Raw genomic sequence first — 23,166 nt, forward strand, 5'->3', positions numbered from 1 at the left:
TGCTGTGAGGAATAATCAATCCTGCTTGTGAGTCACCGTCAGCATATAAGGACCTAATGAGTGTCTGCTGACAAACTGCCTCCACAATAACAACTTCTCCCATCAGATGTTTGCAGGACTGGACAGGCGCCAGTATTTATGTGTCTATACCGAATTATGGAAGGGAGGTGACTCTACTGCTCTGGAACTAGATCTCTCATTACAAATATCTGATATAATATCGTCTCTCTGCTGAAATGATTTCATGTCCTCTGCAGCTGCAGGATGGCTGGACGATCGGTGTTTACCAGGACTGAACTGACATCAGTTAAAATATGAAAAGGTTATTTTCCCAAACGTTCCCACGCAGCTGAGGTCCTTAGTAACCGGCTGCTTACATAACAGATATTACATCATGTTACCTGTTCAGTCCTACCAATGCAGACAGAACAAGATGATTAAATTTTGAATTTATCGAGAACAGGAGTATAGACTTTGGCACAGGGACTCAGACAGGAAGTAGATCCCCAATGGGAGCCATCTGGTGGATTAGGTCCTACCGGGTTGGGGAGGAAGCTTGTCGCTGGTGGTGGTGGTGGTGGTGGTGGTGGTGGTGGTGGTGAGGATGAAGAGGTTGATCTGTGGATGACTTGATGGGAGGCTTGGGTTAGAAGTGGGGGTGTTGCTGGTCGAGGTGATGAACGGTCAGGGAGTCATTTTCAGTCCTTTTTCAGCAAAGTCAAAGCGTTGATGGACGGATGAGATCGCCGGCGTTTTTGTGAGATGATTTAAGACTTTAAGAGAATATTTAGGATTTTATAATGCCTCCACCTCTCACACACATATACATATATATTGATATATCCTGTTACACCCCATGTTTAAGTGGCCTTTCGGGGCGAGCAACACTTTATAAGTGACCCAAATCAACTACAATGACTGCATCCAGTGGGATCGTTACCAGACAAACAATGGAGCGAGGATCACCAAGAGGACGCTAAATTTAAAACACAACCGTAAAAACGAATTCCCTGCTTCAGAGGACTTGAAGAAAGCCATTGTGATGCCAGAAGAGGAGTTCTGAAGCACTTACTTCAGCCCAGGTGCACCTCATGAATAATGGATATGGAGGGAACCCCAAAGAGGGACAAACAGCGTCAGGAATTTGCACAGCTGTAACAAACCTACACGCATCTGAGGAGGGGCAATATTTATGACCAGACTCTGAACGGTGACGGCAACAAGTGGCAACGAGGTGGAAGTTTCCCGACAAAAGCTGCTTAAATTCATGAAAACTCTCGATAATATACAGTTGGAAGCATTTTAAAGACTATAATTACACCATAATAATAGAATAAAAAAAGGTCAGACAGCTCGGACTGGAGCTGTTTTCTGTTCGTATTTAACATTTATATTAAATGTTAACAGAAAGCAGTACTTTAAAAGTTGAGAATTACATTATGACGCAAGTTGGAGGTGAATAACAGAGCTGGTGTTTGGTTGGTGTCCAGGTTCCTGCTGTGGACCGGGAGGTCAGTCGGACAGATGAAGGATGAGTCCTTTAACGCGACCCCGGCTCCACAGGACCCCCCCAGCAGGAGTGGACTAAACTTCAAATACCAACTCTTTGAAAATTCTATAAATGTCATCTTTCTCTCTGAGCGGCGTCGCCCTCTGACATCCACTGCTTCTGCCTGGACTCGGCTTCCTCATCTGCACAATAAATAACACAGCCTCCCCCCCACCCTAGAAGACAGACGCATGTCAAACCAACTAAATGAATTACTCCCCCCGTAACCAAAGTGGTCTAATTTCTTAGTTCCTGCGTCCCCCCCCCCCACCCCCAGGCTGGGATGCAGGACGGGATTCCCTTTCTGCCCGAACCGCTCTAACACCTCCACCCAGTCTGTCGCCCCTGTTTTCCATTCCTGGCAGGAGACGCGGGGGTCAGGTTCAGCCGTACACCCCATTAAAGTTCATGTCGAACACGAGGTGACATCAGTTCGGCTTAATGATGCCTGCTGGGAATTCAAGGGCCGCAGATAATAAGACCATAAAAAAAAACAAAAAAAAACAAAACACAGAATGTATTTAATAACAGCACAGTCGGGGGGCGGGGGGGCAGGGGGGGCAAACATACATACACAAGCAGTCGCAGCACATAAAGCAGCGCGATGGAGGATACGATGTGCTAATTGGTAGCTAGAAATGCTAAAGGAGCAGGAAATGACAACCGAAACGTTTAATTACGTGAGAATAAATGGATAAATAGAAAATATGTAGGAAACACTAGCATGAAAAGCTACTACCCCCCCCCCCACAACCCCTCTTTACCCCCACCCTACAGGGATCAGCGGGTACAGACAATGTAAAGAAGTCAGGTCTTCAACCTTGACCTCTGACCAGCACCTGAACCCAAACTTCACACTTTCTCGCCCCCAAGTCATCCCCTTTTACCCCCCAGGTGCACCAGCAAATACCCCCCCACACCCCTACATGCTGATACCCAATAGGTGGGATAGAGATAAACTGCGAGGCACGGTAGTCGTATCCACCGGCTTCAGATACGACCCCAGAGGCCAGGTTTGCTGCAACGGACACCTGGGGGAGCGGGGGGGGGTGTAATAGACTTGTGTGAATGGGGGGGGGGGGGCAGTGTGAGAATCAGGATGCTCTCCAGTTCAAGCTAAGGAAATGAAAAGTGTTCTCAAATGTTTCCACAACCCAGAGGGAGTTGAAAGACCTCAGTAATCACAACCACACATCTAAAACCCATTGCTGACCCCCCCGCCCCCCTACTACCAACACCACCACCACCCCCACCCCCGCCCCGTCCCCAGACACATGCACACACACCTACACACTGGATTACAGTATTTGAAAACATGGTTCTCCATCTCATTCACAAATCTGGTTTGGATTTTTGGAAACATGCAGCAGCTGAACGACCAAACATGTAGGAGCCCCCCCCCCCGAATCCTGTTGATGCCAGCGTCTAATCCGCCTCTCCTTGTCCTGTTTGGATCACATCCCCTTGGGGGGGTTTGGGAGTTGGGGGTGTCTCAGGAGTGTAATGACTTCCATCCCCATCCAAGATGGATAAATCTTACCTCAACACGTAAACACAGGTAGGACGACAGTAGGACGCTTTAATACCCATGAACAACTATGAAATCAGACGGGAGGGAGGGTGGCGCTCCTGGTCGGGGGGGCTCATTGTCTCCACCCGGCCCCGGCGCTGCCTCCACCTTACCCCCGCTTTAGCGACACACCCTCCCCTAAAAGCTTTTTTAATTATAGCAGCCATTAAAGCTATGGCGGGCTCTGGGTCTGACTGATGGTAGTATATGCACCTCTGCGCCACTGCGTCGGCCACATGCACTAACCACACACACACACACACACACACACACACACACACACACACACACACACACACACACACACACACACACACACACACACACACACACACACACACACACACACACACACACACACACACACGCACGCACGTATGGACAACACACATGTATTTAAATGCACTCGCAGACGCAAAATGCATCGAACAGGAGCGTTAAATCTATCTCATCATCTTCAGAAGCGATGGTGGCGTGACCCCTTTACTCAAGGGATTGTGGGTAGGGGAGGAGGGGGGGGGGGCAGGAATAAGAGACAGAAGAAGAGGAGGGGAGAAGGAGGGGAGTGCAGCTATAAAACACTTTCCAGTGGAGGTGCGCATCTCCTGCTAAAAAAAAAAAAATTAAACAGAAATCTACGTTGAGAAATAAATGTGGGGATAAAGATGGAGAGGACGGCCGATGAGTCACCGTTTAAAACGGATAAGTGTATCATAAAGTAAAAATGAAGACAGTGACATCATGCACATAATGGGTGGGGCATAAAGAAGGCTTATAAATGTGTTTAAATGCTCTACCTGTTTGAACACCCCCCCCCTATTCTGGGGTAGGCCATCTGGCCTACATGAGACACTAATCCAATTGTCACTATTGTAAGAGACGCATTTGACCCCCGGGGGCTTCAGGGGGTCACGCCGGCTTCCTGTTTGGACCAATGGAAGGGGGGGGGGGGACTCCATCCAGCCTGCTACAGCTACCCCTCGGGTTACAACGCCTGGATCTGAGAGCCACAAGCGCCCTCCGGGGGGTGGGGAGTCTCCAGAGGTGTCCATATGTGAGGGCGGGGTTCTCTGACGGTCAACCAGCCACAAACCCACTTCAAAAGAAGCCTTGCCTTTGCACCCCCCCCCACCCCTGGTGGATGACTCAAAGGCTTTGGATTCGGATGACCTTAACCGCGCCTCTGATGCTCGCATCCCAGCTGATAGGGGTGCCTCTGATCCATCCCATAATGCTGTAACTGGAGGACGACGCGTCAGGATGACACGACCACATAGACCAGATGGAGCTGACAGCTGGAGCCCCTCCCTCGTGATGCTCCTATATGATAGATATATGTTGAGACATACTGCAGACCTCTAGACCACAACAAAGACTCTACCTGGTCTGAGTTTGAATTATTCATGCGACGCTTCCTGGTGACGGACTGGACTTTAAAAGGTGTGTCCGTATGGGACCAGATAATCCATCATTATGAAGTATAGCCTTCATTTTAATACTTCAAAGTTTGTTTAGCAGTGATTAACAGCCGCCAGCGACAGAATCGCAGGTAAATTTATACCAGACGTCAACCCCGATGGGTCGTAAAACCAAATGAAAAGTTGCTCGGGTTCTCCTTTAATCACGCTTTCCAAAATGACGGATGTGTTAACCAGGACAAACCACTTCAAGAGTGACCTTTTGACACGGCGTCTATTTCTCTTGGTGGCTTAACCGAGAGTGACGGCCGTTCAGTCGCTCGCGCTGATGAAGCAAATCTTCTGTGGAAAGACGTCTGACAGAAGTAGAAATGGGCTCAGGCTGGAGCCCTGAGGCACTCCGCCGTGATCCAGTAACAGACATGTTTACGAGAAGGCCAGCTGGTTTGTTTAAGGTCAGAGGTTACGCAAAAAGAACGACTGGTTCAAACTGTGTCATCTTATCGAGACCAGAGAGGGAGTGTGAACCAATCCCATTCTGCTTCACGACTGGAAATTGTAAATTGGCTCTGTGGGCTCTGAAAGATATTTATTTTTCCTATCAGTGGGAGGCATGAGGGAAGGTGCCACTGCCAGCGTTAAGATCAAGTCAATCTCACCCCCCCCCCCTCATGTCATCAAAAACCAAACAAACAGCGTTGTAGCGCTGCTGAGTCACTAATGCTTTTAGATGGTCCTGGACCCAAACCAGTGGGCAGGACCAATCAGACGTCCCCTTAACCCATCCTGTAAAAATAATTCACAGATTACTACGAAGATAAGTCGCCACCCAAAGTCAGTGCATGTGCACTGAAGTGTCCAGTTGAGTTAAAACGATGATGATGGACTGTTTTTGAGCGCCACTCCCCTGAAAATGATGTCACGATGTCAAACACAACCCTTTAGACCGGTGGTGTCCACACTTTTTCTATAGGGCCAGATTTGCGAGGTGCAGGACTCCGTTAGCGACAAGTGTCTGTGGAAAAGTCGTCCCAAAGGCCGTGATCTGACCAACTAGTTGGATCACGACCAACTGAACCAACTTTTTCTTGAAGGATAACATTCAGATGTTTTATGTGAAACAAAAAAAAAATCAAAAGTCTTGTATCCACTCAGTTTTTGACTGTTTTTGCATCAGTTGTTACTTTACAGACCCAAACTGTGCAATTTCCACATTAAGAGAAAAATATCACTACAGTGTGGTTCTACACACACACACACACACACACACACACACACACACACACACGTCACCTTTGACCAAGCATCTCCTGTGACGTCAGACAAACCGTTCATTAGAACCAATCTCTCAGCCTCCGTACAGGTGCCAGTGGTCATCAACCATTAGGGGGCGCTGTGGTGTTTATAATTGATCACGACCGCTAGTGGACACCAGCTGTGAGTCCACACATGTAGCACAACCTGTGTCACAAACCATCATCCTCATCATCAGGTCTTTATGCGACTTGTTTTACCTCCAGGTCTTTGATTTTCTGCTCCACTGACGAGATCTACTTCTGTGGTGGTGATTTTTAAAGGACACACTGCCATCTACTGACATGTCATGCATACTACAGTATTTTCATTCATGTTTATGTATCACAGAGAGAGGCTGTGTGAACATATGACCATTTCAAAGTGTAAGGAAAAAAACTTTTCAGCAAAAACATCATAAAAAATGTCTGAAACCATGTGTGAACAAAGATCTCTGTGTCGCTCTTGATGCCAGTGAGCTCTTATACGCTGTGTTTTTGTATGAAGTATCGCTCACCCCTGTCCCTGACTGTGTTGAGCGGGTAGGCACCCAACCAAGGCTGTTTTGAAAGTCCATTGATCCACAGGATGGTGAATTTGTTGTGGATTTCAGAGTCCTAACAGGCCTGGGTTGTTATGGTTCTGTTGAAGTTAGGGTTAGAGTTCAAGCTAAGGTTGAGATATCACCTAAAGTCAGGGCTGCTGCTAGGTTTAGGATTAGGGTTGCAGTTAAGGTTGAGGTTGCAACTAGTTTCAGTGTGAGGCTTAGCTTAGGTTACGTTTGCAGGTGAGGTTAGGGTTAGAGTTTCAGCTACATTTAGGGTGAGGTTTGGGTTAGGGTGAGGATTTAAGTTGCAGCAAGATTTAGCGTTAGGGTTACAGTTGCAAGTAGAGTTAATTTTGCAACCCTAACTTCAACTTAAACCTGACCCTAACCTTGATCCCTTACCTTCCCCCAAGTTTCACCCTTAACCCAAAACCCTACCCTAACTCGGGCTTTAATGCTAACCAAAACCCTAACCCTAATCCTAAATCTAATGCTGGCTTCAAACATAACCCTAACCCGGGATCAGTGCTAACCCTAAGAGAATATAATCATCTTGGGGGTTAGACTAGAGCGTGATGGCTGGGCGAGGGTGTTATCATTATTGTCAAATCTGTTTGTAAATGTCCAGCTGACCTCAACTCTGGCGGTCCTGAGAAAGGGCGTCAAGGTGCCTGTCAGCATCAGCGCCCACAAGTGATGTGGAAAACAATTAGCATAAAAATTAGTATAACCTCTTCTACAAAGGTTTTTACTACACTGATTTATGTAGTAAAAACACTTCTACAGTCGCCCAGAACAGAAAAACCATTGACTAAAGAGCTGGGAGGGGTCAGCCTGCAACTACATCACCAGAAGGCAGCCGAGGTAGGACATTTACGCAAAACCACCACTTGTTTGACTCTATAAAAAAGAGTCTTAGATATGTGAATGTAGCTTCCAAATCATTAATAGGGTTTTACATATATATACATATATATAAAAAGGAAATATGAAAATGAACATAGGGCATGTTGACAACTTCATGCAGCTCAAGTCTCCCTGTGGAACACCTTCCTTTTCTATAAAAATCTGTAGTGGAGCTATCCGGTCAAGGAGTCAGGCACCATCTACTGGTGGGAGAACTGTCAACAGCTACTAGCGAGACTATGATCATCTGGATCACTACCAACAACCTGACAGATCGGGTTCCAATCTACCTCTCTGGACCTTTTAAACAAAGCCCGTTTACAGCACCCTGCTAAGAAATAGACAAACCGAAGCTGCCAGAAATATTTCAAGTAATACCCCAGGGTGGAGAATCCACTTTTTGTGCTGATCACTGGCCAATCCAGATGTGATCAATCAAGTAAAACTACCATGATGATTTCACAACAGTTTTGGGTTCATAAAAGCAGACAGATCGCAGGCAAGCAAAGGCTAAGCAAGGATTTAAAACCTGACCTTCAGCTTAGATTTGTTCTTTCATTTGTACTCGGATGAGGCCCAAATACTTTGTGTATGATCATAAATCACGTCAAATGTGAAACACGCAGCATTTTAATATTAAGAAGCATCCTTTCACTCTCCTTTCATCCTAACAATCAACAGTCAGAAACAAGACAGAGGCTCGAATGTGTTCCAGACTTGAAGGTCGATGTTGTGAAACTAGAAACATCAGCCAGAAGACTTTCCTTTCAGATAATGGACTCACAGAGAAAACAGTTGCAGCTGTTGCAGCTCACACCCCTGCTGTATGACGTCATCAGGTCAGTGTTACCCACGCAGGAGAAATCCGTGAAGCAGTTCAGTTTTCTTTTATGAGCGCGCCCTCTAGTGGCGGCAGGAGCTCAGCGCTGTTACTCCGATCAACTGGAAACAAGTGACTCCAAAATGGGAACCGTTCACTGATATTAGAATTTGATCCTTTGAATTCCAGCTTTACTTGTCTGAACGGTTTTATATTGTTTTTACTGAACACAGCATTATTTGAAAAAATATTTTTAGTTTATAAATCTAGTTCATTTCGTTAATAAATTGTTTTCTCTGACAAAACAAACCTAATACTCTACACACTGCCATAAATGCAACGAACAGAAGGAAATCCTCACATTTAAGAAGCTGAAGGACAAACAGTCTCGTTGTCACCTTTTCATTCATTCATTCATTCATTCATTCTCATTCACTTCTTCCACTTATTGCGGGTCATGAAGGTTGCTGGAGCCTATGCCGGCTTACTTACAGGCGAGAAGCGGGTAACACCTTCACCTTCAAAAATGAAAAGACTAGAGATTAATTATAGAAACTGTTTCACCAACTAACCAATTAAATGTGTTGGAGCAGTTTTGTGGCTTATTCCAGAGTCTAAACGAAGAGTCTAAACGAGACTTTAGCAAAAAAAAAAAAAAATAGACCAACAAACACACAATAACCCTCATAATCTCACAAATGAACACCTAAAATAAAAAACAAGTTCCTTTAATTAAAATTTGGCTGAACTAACCCTTTAAAAGACTTCATCACCCTCTCCTGCAGCTGCGTGTGCAGAGCAGTTTCTGGCCACCAGGGGGCAGCAGATACCCGTCAACGCGCTCCGCCGCCCGGGTCTGCGACTCCTCACCGCGACCCCCCCCCCCCCCCCCCCCCGCCTGCAGCTCCTCATTCAGATCCGAATTAAACTGTGAAACCGGATTACGCGTCGCGCAACGCGATGATGGGCGCGCAATTGTCGGTATTTGGCAGGAGAGCAGGAATAAAAGGAAAATACACAAACACTGATTCCTATTTGTCACGCTGATGCGTGCGGTGCGTGAAACGACGTGGAGACGAGTCGATCCCGGGTGTCAAACGATGGGTATCAGCATCGGATGCTGCGCTTTTCTTTTGTTTTCTCCCCCCAAGTGAGTAAAAAATAGATGGTAGCGCGTCTGGCTGCTCCCCGGAGAGAACACAGACTGAGTTATGGCCCTATAATTATGTGCAGGAGTGAAAGTGTGTGTGTGTGTGTGTGTGTGTGTGTGTGTGTGTGTGTGTGTGTGTGTGTGTGTGTGTGTGTGTGTGTGTGTGTGTGTGTGTGTGTGTGTGTGTGTGTGTGTGTGTGTGTGTGAATGAACGTGCTCCGTTTTTAAAAAAAGCTTTCTGTAATGATTGCTGGTTCTTTGGATGGGGGGCCAGGGAGCGGATCTCCCTTTATGGGTTTGTGATCCCCCCCCCCACCCCAAACACACACACACACACACATACACACACACACACACACACACACACAAACACACACACACACGCCCGGGGCAACCGTTGGCTGCAATTATACAGAAGCACGTTTAGCAACTGAAATAATCTAATAAAAAGGGAGAGTGTGTGTGTGTGTGGGGGGGGGGGGGTCAAGCGACCTCCTAAATCAATGCTCTCATCCGCGTCTTTCATCAGCACGTCCTGCATCATAATGAGGAGTGTACGCACACACACACACACACACACACACACACACACACACACACACACGGGATTGGCAGAGCTACAGCTCCTCTGGTGACTCCTATAGGTCCTGACCTTTCACCTTCGACAGGAGGTGGGGTCGGGCCCACCCCCCCCCCCTCGGGGGGGAAGGTGCATCGAGCGCCAACTTCATATCTGAGATCAATTAACCCCAAAGGCAAATAACAGGGCGCGCATGATGAGCAGGTGCGCAAAAAGGCCCCAGAAAAAGGGGTGTGGGTCCGACACGGAACCGGTTCCGACCTGGAGGCGGGAGAGATGTGGATGGAGTTTCTTTTTGTTGAGACAGGAGGAAGAGGAGCAACAAAAAAAGAAGAAAAAAAAGAAAAAAGCTCATCTATGAGTCTAATTAAGGAGAAATGGATCCGCTGGGAGCCGGGCGGAGATATCTGGCATTCCAGTCCATTAACCTGCTCCTAATGAACTGTGTGTTACTGGGAAAAGTCTTTATTCATCACACCCCGCCGAGGTGACGGTCACCGGTTCATCCGCGCTCACCGCCTCCGTCGATATTTGGGGGGGGGGGGGACAAACGGTCTGATTGCGGCTCGCATAACGTGACCGCCTCCAGGAGGATGGAGCTTTTGCCTCGGCTTTCACGCCACTCAGACGCATCATTTGATCCAGACCCGGTTTCTCTCCACCTCCTCACCCCCCCACCCTGGGATGATGATTATATTAAACGACAGGCGTGATGATGAAAAACGAGGCTGCCGTCGGTTGATGTCAGGAAACATTGGAGAAAGGGGGGGGGGGGGGGACAGGCACAGACACTCGAACAAGTGGAACAGATGTTTATTTTTGCGTATCTGCTGGTCATTTGTTTCAATTGTTGTTTGTCTGCGCGGGAGGGGTGCGGTGGGGGTGGGGTGGGGTGAATGGAGTTGATGGCATCAGAGAAAGTGGATGAAAAAAAAAAAAGAAAAGTGGGAGATGCTGGGAGAGGAGAGAGAGATGAGGGAGGAGGGAAAGAAAGGAGGGCGAGAGGAGAGATTTGAGAAAAGGGAGAGGCGCACAGAGAGGGGGGGGAGAGAGAGAGAGAGAGAGAGAGAGAGAGAGAGAGAGAGAGAGAGAGAGTAGAAACTGTAAAAACGTGTGTTTCGCTCATGCTGGTCGGAGCATCGCTGAGTTCCTGCAGGAGGCTGCAGCTCTCCTCCTCTGGCTCCACATCGGATCACATCCCAGTCCAGCCGCTCCACCCTGACGCTAGGGGGGGGGGTTGGATCTCTTTATCCGCTTCCATGGATGATAACGCATCACCCCTTGATCGTGGATTTCTCACACCACAACTCATTTGACTGAAAACCGGGATTAGTGAGAGGATACCCCACCACCCCCCCACCCAAAAAAAAAAAAAAAAGGGAGGCTGTGAAGTGGGTTTTTTGTGGAAGCTGCACATCCACCCGTCTTGGACATGGGACCGCGCGTCATCCGAGAGGGACCCGGTGCCAGAGGAACAGAGTCTTCCTGAAGGAGGAAAAAATCTTTTTCCCCCCCAGTTTTTGTTGTTGTTGTTTGTTTTTTTTACCACCCAGGAGGGTGGAGTGTGTGTGGGGGGGGTGTTGTGGCTTTTACGCGCCGGAATGATGCATCCCAACCGCGGCTTCATTCTGCTCCTCCTCAACGGAACAGCTTGTTTGGTAAGAAAGGGAAAAGTCACACTCCCGTTTGCTCCACATGACATCACATCCATGTGTGTGTGTGTGTGTGTGTGTGTGTGTGTGTGTGTGTGTGTGTGTGTGTGTGTGTGTGTGTGTGTGTGTGTTCCATCGCACCTGCGTCACGGGGGACGGTGAGGTGTGTGTGTGTGTGTGTGTGCGTGCGCCACGTTTGAGCGCAAAACTTCCAAAACTGCACACGGATTTAGGAAGAAAAACAAAAACCCGCGTGGAAACGGCACCGGGTGGGTGACACGACGTGTTCATGTTGGGGTAAAAGACAGTAAGTTTGACCCTGCGCGACGGCGGGTGGGGGGCGATCTCCCCAGAACACCCCCCCCTCCCCTCCCCTCCCCTCATTACCAACAGCAGCCAGGGACGCGCTCTCTCCAGTCTGTGCGTATTTGGAGCAAACGCATCCATAGACGTCCAGACGGTCGTTTCTACGTGACTGGACCAGTCACGTGACTTCCCGCGACGGAATTAAGTTTCGGCCACAGTGAGTGATTAACGCGAAAAACGGACATGCGCAGTGAGGGAGTTCATTTGATCCAGGACGGTCAGGCTTTTCCAAACCGGAGGGAAAAGTTGTTTTTTTACGCACACGTCCGGATTAAAAACTGATCGATTTAGACCCGAAATAATGTATCTGATCTGATTTAATTTTATTATTACAATCAGCTGATTTACATGAAGACCATATATGGTTATAGTTTACTGTAGGATCTAGAGAAGGGGGTGTGGGGTGTCTTTTAAGGGGAAATCAACTCCTCTAAAGACCCTTAAATGAATTCTGACCTGATTTGAATCTATATATTTAAAGTAAAACTACATCTACAGATGTGTGAACATGCGCAATTCCTTTAACCTTAATTACCCCCCCCCCTTCAAAAAAAAAAAAAAGATTACATAAGCTTACAATCAAAAACTGGATTCCTCTCCTCTTTCATGTACGCTGATATTAAAAAGCCATCTTTAATGAGAAACCGGCTCTGGGTACACACACACACACACACACACACACACACACACACACACACACACACACGAGTAAAACGTGAACACCTGGGAAACCTGGGAAATGAATAAGCACCAAAAACACCCCCCCCCCCCTTTTTTTTTTTACCCAAACGTTGAAGTGAGGCTGAGTGCTGGTCTGAAGCCTTTGTGCAGACGCCCCATGGAGGACGACCTTGTGCCGCTCATTATCAGGTATTATTCAGGTCCTCCATGTGAAGTAATGGCCCTTTTGGCGTGGAGAGGTCTGACAGGAAGTGGTTGTTGGAACAACCAAACACACACACACACACACACACACACACACACGGATTTATTTAGTCGCTTCAGCAGATCTGAGGAACAAGAGACCACACGCTGAGAGAAAATATGGGGGATGAGCCGCCTCCCCAGCCGCTGAATAACCAGATCCAGGAGTGTGGGGATAATAGGCTTAACACACACTCAAACACACACACACACACACACACACACACACACACACACACACACACACACACACACACACACACACACACACACACACACACACACACACACACACACACACACACACACACACACACACACATTCTTGTGGAGCGTTTCTGTGAGCTGCAGGGCTGCAAGCCTTTTGTAACCCAAAAGGTCTGCGGCTAATGATAATGAAATTAATTGGACCTTCTTCTTCTTCTTCTTCTTTTTTTTTTCTCCTGCCCCTCCAGAGCGTGTATCTATGAGAAACGTACACGACATCACTCAGCAGGGGATCTTGGGTAATTCATTAGCCCCGTGACATTGATAAATTATGGAGCAATTAATAAATTAAGCAACTTTTTATTATGCAACAGAGCCTTGATTAGTAATCGCGTGCATTAAAATTCAATCCGGAGGATTCTGGGCTGTAATTACTCCACAATTCTCCGGGAGGGTTTGGGGGTCTCCGGGGGCCTTTTGCAAATGACTACTTATAGAGACGACTATTAACACAAGGTGCCACTGGTTGTTGTTTAAGTGGGGAATGATGTGTTTCAAATGCTAATTATTCTCTGTTTTAGAACCGGGGGGTTATGAATAATAGAAACCTTATCAGTTGTATAATCGACTGCTTGAGAAATCGTGTTGATTTTCGGCGGAGGTTCGAGTTTTTTTTTGTTGGTTTGTTGGTTTTTTTCAACTGCGATGCTTGGCTGATGATGATGATGATGATGATGTGCAGGAAGAAGAGCTGTTTTGGGATTTAAAAAATTTTTTTTTTTGGTTTCAGTCAAGATCAGCCTTTTTTATTTGTCAGATAAATCATCTGATTGGTTCAACGATCAGGAATTAGACGCACCCCAAAGCATTAAGGTGACTGGAGGAGAAACAAAGATCAGATATTTAGGAAATCGAGCGGAAACGTTTTTTATTTGAAGACGTTTGACTTGCAGCAGGAAGGTGAACGCCTTTCTGTAACAAACGTAATTAATGAGTTAACAGACGCAGCAGATGTGAGGAGAACTGACTGTTAATATAGAGATAAATACATCCGCGCCTTGGAAATAGACTGGGGGGGGGGGGTGGTAGTGATGAAAGAAATGCCGTCGGGCGCCGGGAGGTGCAGGTATAAGGTGTGTGAAATCTTTTTTTTTTTTTTTTTTTTAAATGCAAAGCGTGAAACATCCGCCGCAGAGAATGAAACACCTCATTTACAGTCGTCACAGACGCTCCCCTTCCTTTTTTAAAATTTAAAAAAAATAAATAAAAAAATTTTGCTGCAAAAATATATCTGAGAAAATGTGTTTAATCCACATTAATTACCAGATTAAGAGTCTGGATCCGAAACCTGAAGCTCATCCCTCATTACATGCACTGAGTAGAAGACAGGCATGTTCTTGCAAACCTGATGCTTTTTGCAATGTGTGTGTGTGTGTGTGTGTGTGTGTGTGGGGTGTCGTGGGGTCAGGTCCCTTAACTGTTGCTCTTTCAGGTGAGGGTTCAGGTCATATACTTCCTGGTGTCACGGAGGTTAAACTCCATCTGCACCAAAAAAACGACCTTTGAAAATCTAAATTTAATTCAACGGCGCCGGCCCCGCCCCCACACCTACCTGCAGATGGAACACAGATAAACACCTCAATTTGCACAGGTTCAGGTTTTTCATGCAGCGACGACACACTTCTACCGCCACCTTCCTTTCGACTTTGCCATCAGCAAAGAAAACACTTTCCGATGACGTCCGTCTTGTTCTTATAGCCTAAATATTTCATCCGTTTTTTGTTTTTTTTCCTCCAGGAAGCAAAACGTCGTGTTCCAAAAACAGCAAAACCTCACATTTCAACTAAAGATAATCGACTTCCACCAGTTGATTCTGTCATAAATTTCCTCGTTCCGTCTGAATATGTGAAGGATTTTGGACTCATAGCGGGACAAACAAGTCGATCACACATCGAGCATTTATAGTTATTCCAGAAAATAACGATCACACCAATCAATGGTGGAAAGAGAAGCAGCTCCGCTAGCTTATCCTCAGGCTGCAGCTCCATTCGGAAAAAAAAAGTTTTGTTTTTTTACATTTGGAATTCATTTTTTTTTAATAACTTTAGAACTTTTCTTGGAATATTCCTTCAAAGAGTGCAAAACTTCTGCCAAAAAAAAAACAAAAAAAAAACCTGTCCTGGATCTGCATCCTGATGCGGATCAAGATGCATGAGAACAATATTCAGCTAATTAATAAATCGGTCATGAATCCTTCGCCAGCTGCTTTGCATGATTGTGAGTGACATTTTCAACCTCCTACATCTGATTCTTTTCCCCTTCTAAACCGTTTCTTCCTCTTTTCTATGCGAATATATACTCAAATATTCCATTAATGAGCAACTAGAGATAAAAACACACACAAACACACACACACACACACACACACACACACACACACACACACACACACACACACACACACACACACACACACACACACACACGATGCATAAACATAAGCAGGGGGCTGCTGGTGCTACCACGGCCCACCTTTGAGGCTTCCTGCCAGTCATGTAAACCACAGCCGCCGCCGCCGCCTCTTCCTCCCGGAGGTCGTTCAGACAGACGGAAGGGGGCGGAGCCAGATAGAGAGAGAAAAAGCCTGCACTCGGACACGTTGAATCCCCCGGAAGAGGATCCGGCAGGTTTTGATGCTGGATGGTGGATTACACCTCCTGGATTAGAAGATTAACGACTGGGAGACAGAGTCGGTGTAACTCCAGGGTGGGGGGGTGGGGGGTCCAGATAAATACGCTCTCGACTTTCAACAAAGAGGAATAAAGTAAAAAGGCCCCCCCTGGGAAAAAAAATCCATAACAGGCAGTTTTGATTTCACGGCGCCGCCGTCGGAACGGAAAAACCGTAAAAAGTTGTTTTTCAATATGATTTCCATCAAGTTGAAAATCTGCGATATTAGAAAAGTTGAAGTGAGACCAGGGGGGGGGTTTGGGGGAGGTTCGCACCCCAATGGTGCGAACCTCTTATGGAAAAGCTTCATCAACTATGGAAGGAGGTTTAAAACACTTCCCGTGTGATGTTTTACAAGTTAGCGCTCGCGAAACGTTCGGTTTTATCGGATGCTCTACGGAGGAGGGAGGCGGGGGGAAAAAGTTTTGACTGGAGCTGGGGGAGCAGATTGCTGTGTCAGGTGGATGACGCCCTGTGGTCCAACTTGTCTGCTGTATGCAAATGAAGCCTTTCAAAAGGTTTGCAGTCTGCAGGCGAAGCGCGCGAAGGTAGACGAGGCTTCAAAGCAATCAGGACCGCGGTTGTGCTCACAATACAAATCCAACACGCGCCCCTTTAAGTGTTGCTGATGTGACTCGGCCCCGATGCATTCTGGGTGCAAAGCCACGTTTATGATTCCAGTGCGATGCAGATCATTCCGTTTTAGTTTGCTTCACGCTTTATAAGCATATCGATGCAAGAAAAGCACAATTAATTCGCTTTAAACCAGCAGAAATGGTGCGATAAGTCATTTAACATTCAAACCCCCCCCCCTTTTTTTTTTTCTTTTTTTTTTTACCAGGGAGGGTTGAACACTGCAGCAACACTCTGATCAGCTCCGTCCCATCAACCCATGCTTTGTTTCTCGTCGTCCCCGGGGGGAGAAATTGCCGAGAAACAGTCCCACGTCGCTGCTCTCCGACCCCCCCCCCCCTTGCACTGCCAGCTTGTCAATATCTTATAATGTAAAAATGTGATAGCCAATTCAGAGCCCGGCTTCTCTCTGAGCATACAAAACGAGCCCGAGTCCACGGGGACGACACAACCTGAACCCCACCAAAATGAGCTGGGAGAACAGGGGTGGGGGGGGGGATTAGGAATAAAAAGATCCAGCGAGGTCAGTTTGTTCGCGGGCGTAAATTACACCCGAAGAGTCAAACGACTTGTTTCCTGTCAAATTACCTTTCTTTCCTCACCTTCTCTTGGATCCCACCTCTCCCCCCCCCCCACTAAACCAGAGGAATAATTAGTTATGAGGAGCCATTTTCAGACTTTAATCATGTAACTGAGACGCCTCCTGCAGCGAGCGCATTAGAAGCCGAGACGACAAAAAGAGCCTGAGAAAAAAGAAAAAGAAGAGAAAAGAGAACACAGCGGTGAGAAATCTCAGCTTTCTGGGTCCTTAATTAAAAATGGATGTCATGTTAGAGACGGAGGTTTTGATTCAGCCGTCAGTGGAGAACACAGAAGCCGTCGGCTCCACGGGACACGCAGATGCTTTGAGCTCCTCCGGGGGGCGCTGCAGGCAGATTCCATTCAGCTATTGATCAATCGGTTAAATCAAGGTCAGAATTTGGTAACACAAATTACGCCCAGACACTCGTAACGACTTGCGTCGTGTTTTGTGTTTGATATTTAACAGAAAATATAATTTAATTCAAAACACGTGGTTAGCATTTCGCTAAATGTTAAATGCTAATCCATAGCTGGATGCAATCTGAGTCTGTCTGCAGGAGTCTAGACAGGAAGTGATTAGTCGTGTATTGGAGCCTTTTTTCACTATAAATAGTGAATAACAACAAAACAAGACAGGCAAAGCCATAAAGTAAGGCTGTAAAATAAAAACGATTAGCTGAAAGACACTAAAACAGCTCAGAGGGGGCAGGAAGGAAATGACTCCCTCTGGTTTGTGTAAAATAATTATTGGACTTCATTTTTTATACTGAATTACAGCTTCATCATTCCCAAGGCGTTTCAAACGTCAGCTTATTTTCTGTTTGCAATGATAGAGGGGAATTAAAACCCATCAAATTTGACATTAAAAACTGAATATTTGACGCGTTTGTGTTAGAAATGCCACTCTGACGTGCTTCAGACGCGGAAAAAAGGCTCCCATAAATGACATTTTAGATTTTTCTTACACAAAACAAGCATCAGAAACTACATTTTTACCCTCACAAACTGCGTTTCTGTTAGAAACGTATCAGCTAATTGATTAGCGCTGAGCTTCTGGTGGAACAATAGAACTGTCGGATCATCTGCAGCCCGTTAGCAGCTCAACAAGTGGCGTGTGGACGTGTGAGTAAAAGTCCTGTCTGGTTTGCACACCGATCCGTCGCCATGACAGTTACACACACATTCCCCGCTCTGATCTCTCTGCTGTACGACGGCGGCGGCGGTGCGCCGATGCCACCGGGGGAAAGGGGTTAAACCGCTGTACCTGTCAGCGGCGCGGGCTGATTACCCCCGTGGAGTCGGCAGCCTCCCCCTCCCACCCGTACCCACACCCCCTGCTGAGAGAGAGGCCTGTTGCCTGTGGTCACCGAGGCTGAATGACTCAGAATTACCGCGGCGACGGAGCCAGCAGTCGCCTCCCATCCTCTCCAGCCGTTCCACTGAGTCACTTAGTGCACATGACAAATGACAGAACCGCCCTGAACCTCCGCCCCCGCTTAACCAAGACCCGATTGACTAGCGCCCACACTTTGCCTACAGTACTTAAAGCGGGGAGACATCCTGCCAAGCTTCATGAAACAAAACCAGAGGGAGTCGTTCTGGCCTCGCAAAGCAGCGTTTTACTGACGCAGACATATTTCTAGATGACCTGTCCTGCTGTTGCTGATTTTTTAAACTCATTTAAAACTCTTCTTCAATGTTTTGACAGTTATTACTTAAAAAAAAAAAAAAGAAGAAGATTTGATCATTCACGGTTTTATTTTTAAAATATAAAAACTAATGGCTAGACGATGCCGCCAACATCACAAAGTTTCTGAAAACAGATGATTTTCCTGGATTGTAGATAAATAGTAAATTAAATCTCCCCAAATTATCATTAGAAATCAGACACATGATTGCATTTCTTGTTGCTTATAATTTGTATAGAGTTACAGAATGTCTTTTATTCAATCTTTAGTGAATCAATTGATGGTGAGATGTTTGAGAAGATTTAACTTTACGCGGGATAAATTTATCCATCAGCTAACAGGTTGACAATCTGCTTTACATTCTGATTTTTACTGTCACAATATAACGTCTTAAAAAAAGTCTGTTGTCACTCAAATTAATAACCAAAATTCAAAGAAGACACCTTTGGCGTCAACAGCCTACGCGTCACCGAGGTAAAATCCAAAGTCATCCGTCTAAAAGCGAGCTCTCGCCCAAAACTGCAGCTCATTAGTAAAAAACAAAGAACTCTGAGGTGTTTCTGCACCATTTTAACTCGCTTACACTGCATAAATGGAAGCGTGCAGATAGCAATATCTTACACATCATATACTCTCCTAGTTAAACGCTGAGCGGCGAGAGAGTTGTAACGGTCGGCAGTTTTGCAGAGTGGAGAGGGGGAGGCAGTTACAGGAGTTTAACGCGTTACGTGTTGCCGCGTGACGTTTGACCTCTTTGACCCCAGTCAGGCGGCGCAAACGGCGCATGAAGCTAAACTTCGAGCCGCTTTAGGAGATCTATCTGCTTCAATTTAAACCGCCACGCTTATCGGAAGACGTCACGGCGGTTTTGGACTGCGCGGATACAGCGATCATTGGCTCGCTGTTTTTCCTGCTATTTCAGAGCCATTTGAAGCTCGTTTAAACATTTGTCTTTGACAACGACGCTGCACATTGAATCTGACACCTCCAGCAGTGCCAGACACCTAAATCTTCTGTTCTGCTTTAGCGAGACGTTCGCTTCATCTCTCCTCCTACAGCCAGGCCTCTCAGGCTCTTGACTGAAAACGGCGCACAAGAGGGAGAGATGCCTTGTGCAATTTTTTAAGCTACAACAAAAGCTCGCCCCAATATGTTTTCGCTCAGATACGAGTTTTTTCCGCCATCTGAGAGTCACTTCAGACAAGCGGTGGCTCTGGCAAAATGTCCGGATATAAAAGCAAAGGGCAGCTCCGTGGAAATAAAAAGTTAGACATTTTTCAAGAACCCTAAAGGGCGTTTTTTTGTGGAACAACAGAGAAGCTCTTAAGCGCTAGCGTATCTGTGCCCAGCAGCTCACTGAAGAACACAAATCAAACACAAACTAGTTGCTGGAGAGGAGCTCTGGGTGATGTGTGTGTGTGTGTGTTTGTGGAAATCATCTCGACTCGCGTTTGGAAAGATTAAAATCAATATAGCTGCTCCCAATTTGTGTCCACATTTAATGAAATTGGGATTTGTCCAGAAAAAAAAAGAGGAAGGACAAATCTTCAATTCTGCTATCGATCCCCAAGGGGAGGGCTGAAGGACGCGAGCGGCGGCGTAGCCTCGGTAACATGAGGCGAGGGCCCTTGGCCTCAAACACCCCCACGCCTGGCGTCATCGTGATAGGGCCAGATTAAGGCAGAAGTGGAGCCTCTCTGATCCCGGGCAGTGAACACAAGACCGCAACCGCATCAGCGGGAATCCTCGCAAGGCAGTTGAAATGTGATACACGTTGTTATGAAAGGAAATGCATGTTTGCGCCGACAGGAAGTCAATATCGCTGACTGACTGCGGCGCGAGCGAACGCGTCTGAGCGAGCATGAAAAACCTGCATAAAACGGAATAAAAATGAGTCAGACTTAATAATCCTGACTAAGCCGGTGTGAGGAAGCCCTGGCAGTCAAGACAGTGGATGGATCAGAGCGCCGACGGGGAATGCATGCATTATGCATCGTTGGAAAATCTCTCTGGGTTGAACACACACACACACACACACACACACACACTTCTTCAAAACTTATCCAGACGTTCACATTTGCATCGCTTATTGTTCACGTTTACAACTTCGAGTTCACGTTACGGCACGCCAACGTTCTCTCCGCTGCCAAATCGGAAGGACATAACAATACCGGGTTCTTCTAGAGCACATTAGACAGACGGTGCCTGTTAATAGATCATTACAGGTGAATGATTACCCATTACGGTGCTCTCACATTCACACACACATCCTCACAAAGCCACTGCTGAGCACAGCGGCACCATCTTATCTCCCTCCATCCTCTTCCCCTCCCGTACGTACGTTGATGTTAACTGCTGACAGCTTTGTGTGTGCGCCGATACCGATTTTTTTCCCCCCTTTAATTAAAACACTGGAAGCCTTAATTGGACATTACACTTTATTCTTCCTCCCCTCCCTTCCTCTTCCTCATTCCCACCTCCTCTTCCTCAAAGACTTTGATCCGACCCAATCTTTTTCGGAGGCAGTAATAGTTCCGCCTGTGCTCAAACTGGCGCCGCAGTGCTTAAGATGCAAAAAAAAAAAAAAAAAAGGAAAGAACTCACGTTAAAACAGGGAACACAGATTATTCTTCCTCAAAGATTTCATAGAAGAACAATTTCTCTCCGGTTAGATGATCTTCAAGTGACCTTTACTGACTTTCTTCCACTTAAAAAAAAGATTAGTTGAGAGAGGAAACATTAAGGAAGTACTGTCACAGATGTTTCTGCATCTGTTTGCATAAAACCTGCTTTTTTTGGCAGATCCGGGAATTTTATAATCGTATAAATCAACCTCCAACTTCTTGGCTAGACGGTTCTTCTTCCCGGCACAGCTTTATTGTTTTACAGTATTTAAATAGACTTCGTCGAAAGTCGTCCATCCTTGGAAGTATTGATTGCGCCATCCAAGATCAGGAGACTAGTATGATTTATGTGGACTCAGTTTTGGGTTTAATTTTATGTCTATATCAGTTCTAAGAAAGCCGAGGCGTCAACGGAGCCGGGGGTATTATAATGGCTTCGTGAAAACTAGACATGAAGCAGTATTTTCTCCTACAGCCGAGGCAAACCAAAGAAGTAAACAATAGCAATACCTGCGAAGCTTGAACCATTTATTTATATATATTACATTGATAGAATGTCAAGTTGCCACCACCAGAGGTATGAACAGTAAATTAAGTATCGATTAAACCTTTAATTTGTTTTCTGTTCATGTTTCTTTTCACCTTGCTTACAACTGTTCACTTTCTTTCTCTATTTTCTCCTTCGATCCCCACCTCCCTTTCCCCTCCAGGTGGCCCTGGGTCAAGAAGACGATTCCTCTGGTCCCAAGAGTTCCTCAGACGACTCGTCCAAGACGCTGGGCCTCCTCAGCGGTCAGGCCTCGCTGTCGCCTCTGAGCCGCTGGATGCTCCACAGTAAGAGCAGAGCAGCCAACGCCACCTCCGTGGAGCTGCCCTACCGCTCACCCATCCCCTTCTCCAAGCAGGAGTTTTCTAAACAAGAGTTCTGGGAAATGCTGGGAAGTGACCTGCTCAAACCCGACGCCTCCAGCTCCAGGGTCAAAAGACGGCCCATCGTTAAAACCGGCAAGTTTAAGAAGATGTTTGGCTGGGGAGACTTCTATTCCAATATCAAGACGGTCAGGCTCAACCTGCTGATCACCGGCAAGATCGTAGACCACGGTAACGGCACCTTCAGCGTCTATTTCCGCCACAACTCCACAGGCCAGGGCAACATCTCGGTCAGCCTGGTGCCGCCTGTCAAGGCGGTGGAGTTCGACCTGGAGCGCCAGAGCGTGGTGTACCCAAAGGACTCAAAGATCTTCAACTGCCGCGTGGACTATGAGAAGGTGGATCGCAGCAAGCGCACCTCGCTGTGCAACTACGATCCCTCCAAGACCTGCTTCCAAGAGCAAATCCAGAGCCACGTGTCCTGGATTTGTTCCAAGCCTTTCAAGGTCATCTGCATCTACATTTCCTTCTACAGTACGGACTACCGCCTGGTCCAGAAGGTTTGCCCGGACTACAATTACCATAACGAGATGCCCTATCTACCCTCAGGCTAGAAGACTTGCAGGGGAGAGGAGAGGTCCGGGGGGGTGGGGGGGTGAGGAGAGGAAAAAAGGTGGCTGGTTATGACTGACAGCAACTCATATGGAGGAAACCAGGTCTGCGAATTGTCTACGGCTGCGACACACCGTAAAGCCCCTCCCTGTAGCCGATGTTAAAAGATATATGCAAAACAAAATCTACAGTATGCAGATAACAGGGTGCAAAACACACCTGGACTGGTAGAGGGAATGAAATACCACCAACAAACATATTCTTACCTCAATCCCGTTGATAAATGCTAACTTTTCACCAACTGCCCACCCTGTTCCATCAAGTCCCTTACCAACCTTGCTGAACGTCCTTTAATCACCCATTTCGATGCCATCCCAAGGTGGTATTTTCAGTGAAAGTGCGCCTTTAAATGCTGCGATACGATCCACCAGAGAGTTGTACACAA

At 46.7% G+C, this 23,166-nt stretch overlaps 1 protein-coding gene across 1 annotated transcript; it reads left to right on the forward strand.

Moving 5' to 3' along the window:
- The first annotated feature begins 11,384 nt into the window (after positions 1-11,384).
- Positions 11,385-22,723, forward strand: LOC137610056 (neurexophilin-1). The gene is made up of 2 exons (XM_068337481.1): positions 11,385-11,491; positions 21,950-22,723. The coding sequence occupies exons 1-2, from the start codon at positions 11,435-11,437 to the stop codon at positions 22,721-22,723; spliced, it is 831 nt and encodes a 276-aa protein (XP_068193582.1). The 5' UTR covers positions 11,385-11,434.
- Positions 22,724-23,166: the final 443 nt, after the last annotated feature.

This window comes from Antennarius striatus, chromosome 16, assembly GCF_040054535.1.
Source record: "Antennarius striatus isolate MH-2024 chromosome 16, ASM4005453v1, whole genome shotgun sequence".
Classification (NCBI taxonomy): domain Eukaryota; kingdom Metazoa; phylum Chordata; class Actinopteri; order Lophiiformes; family Antennariidae; genus Antennarius; species Antennarius striatus.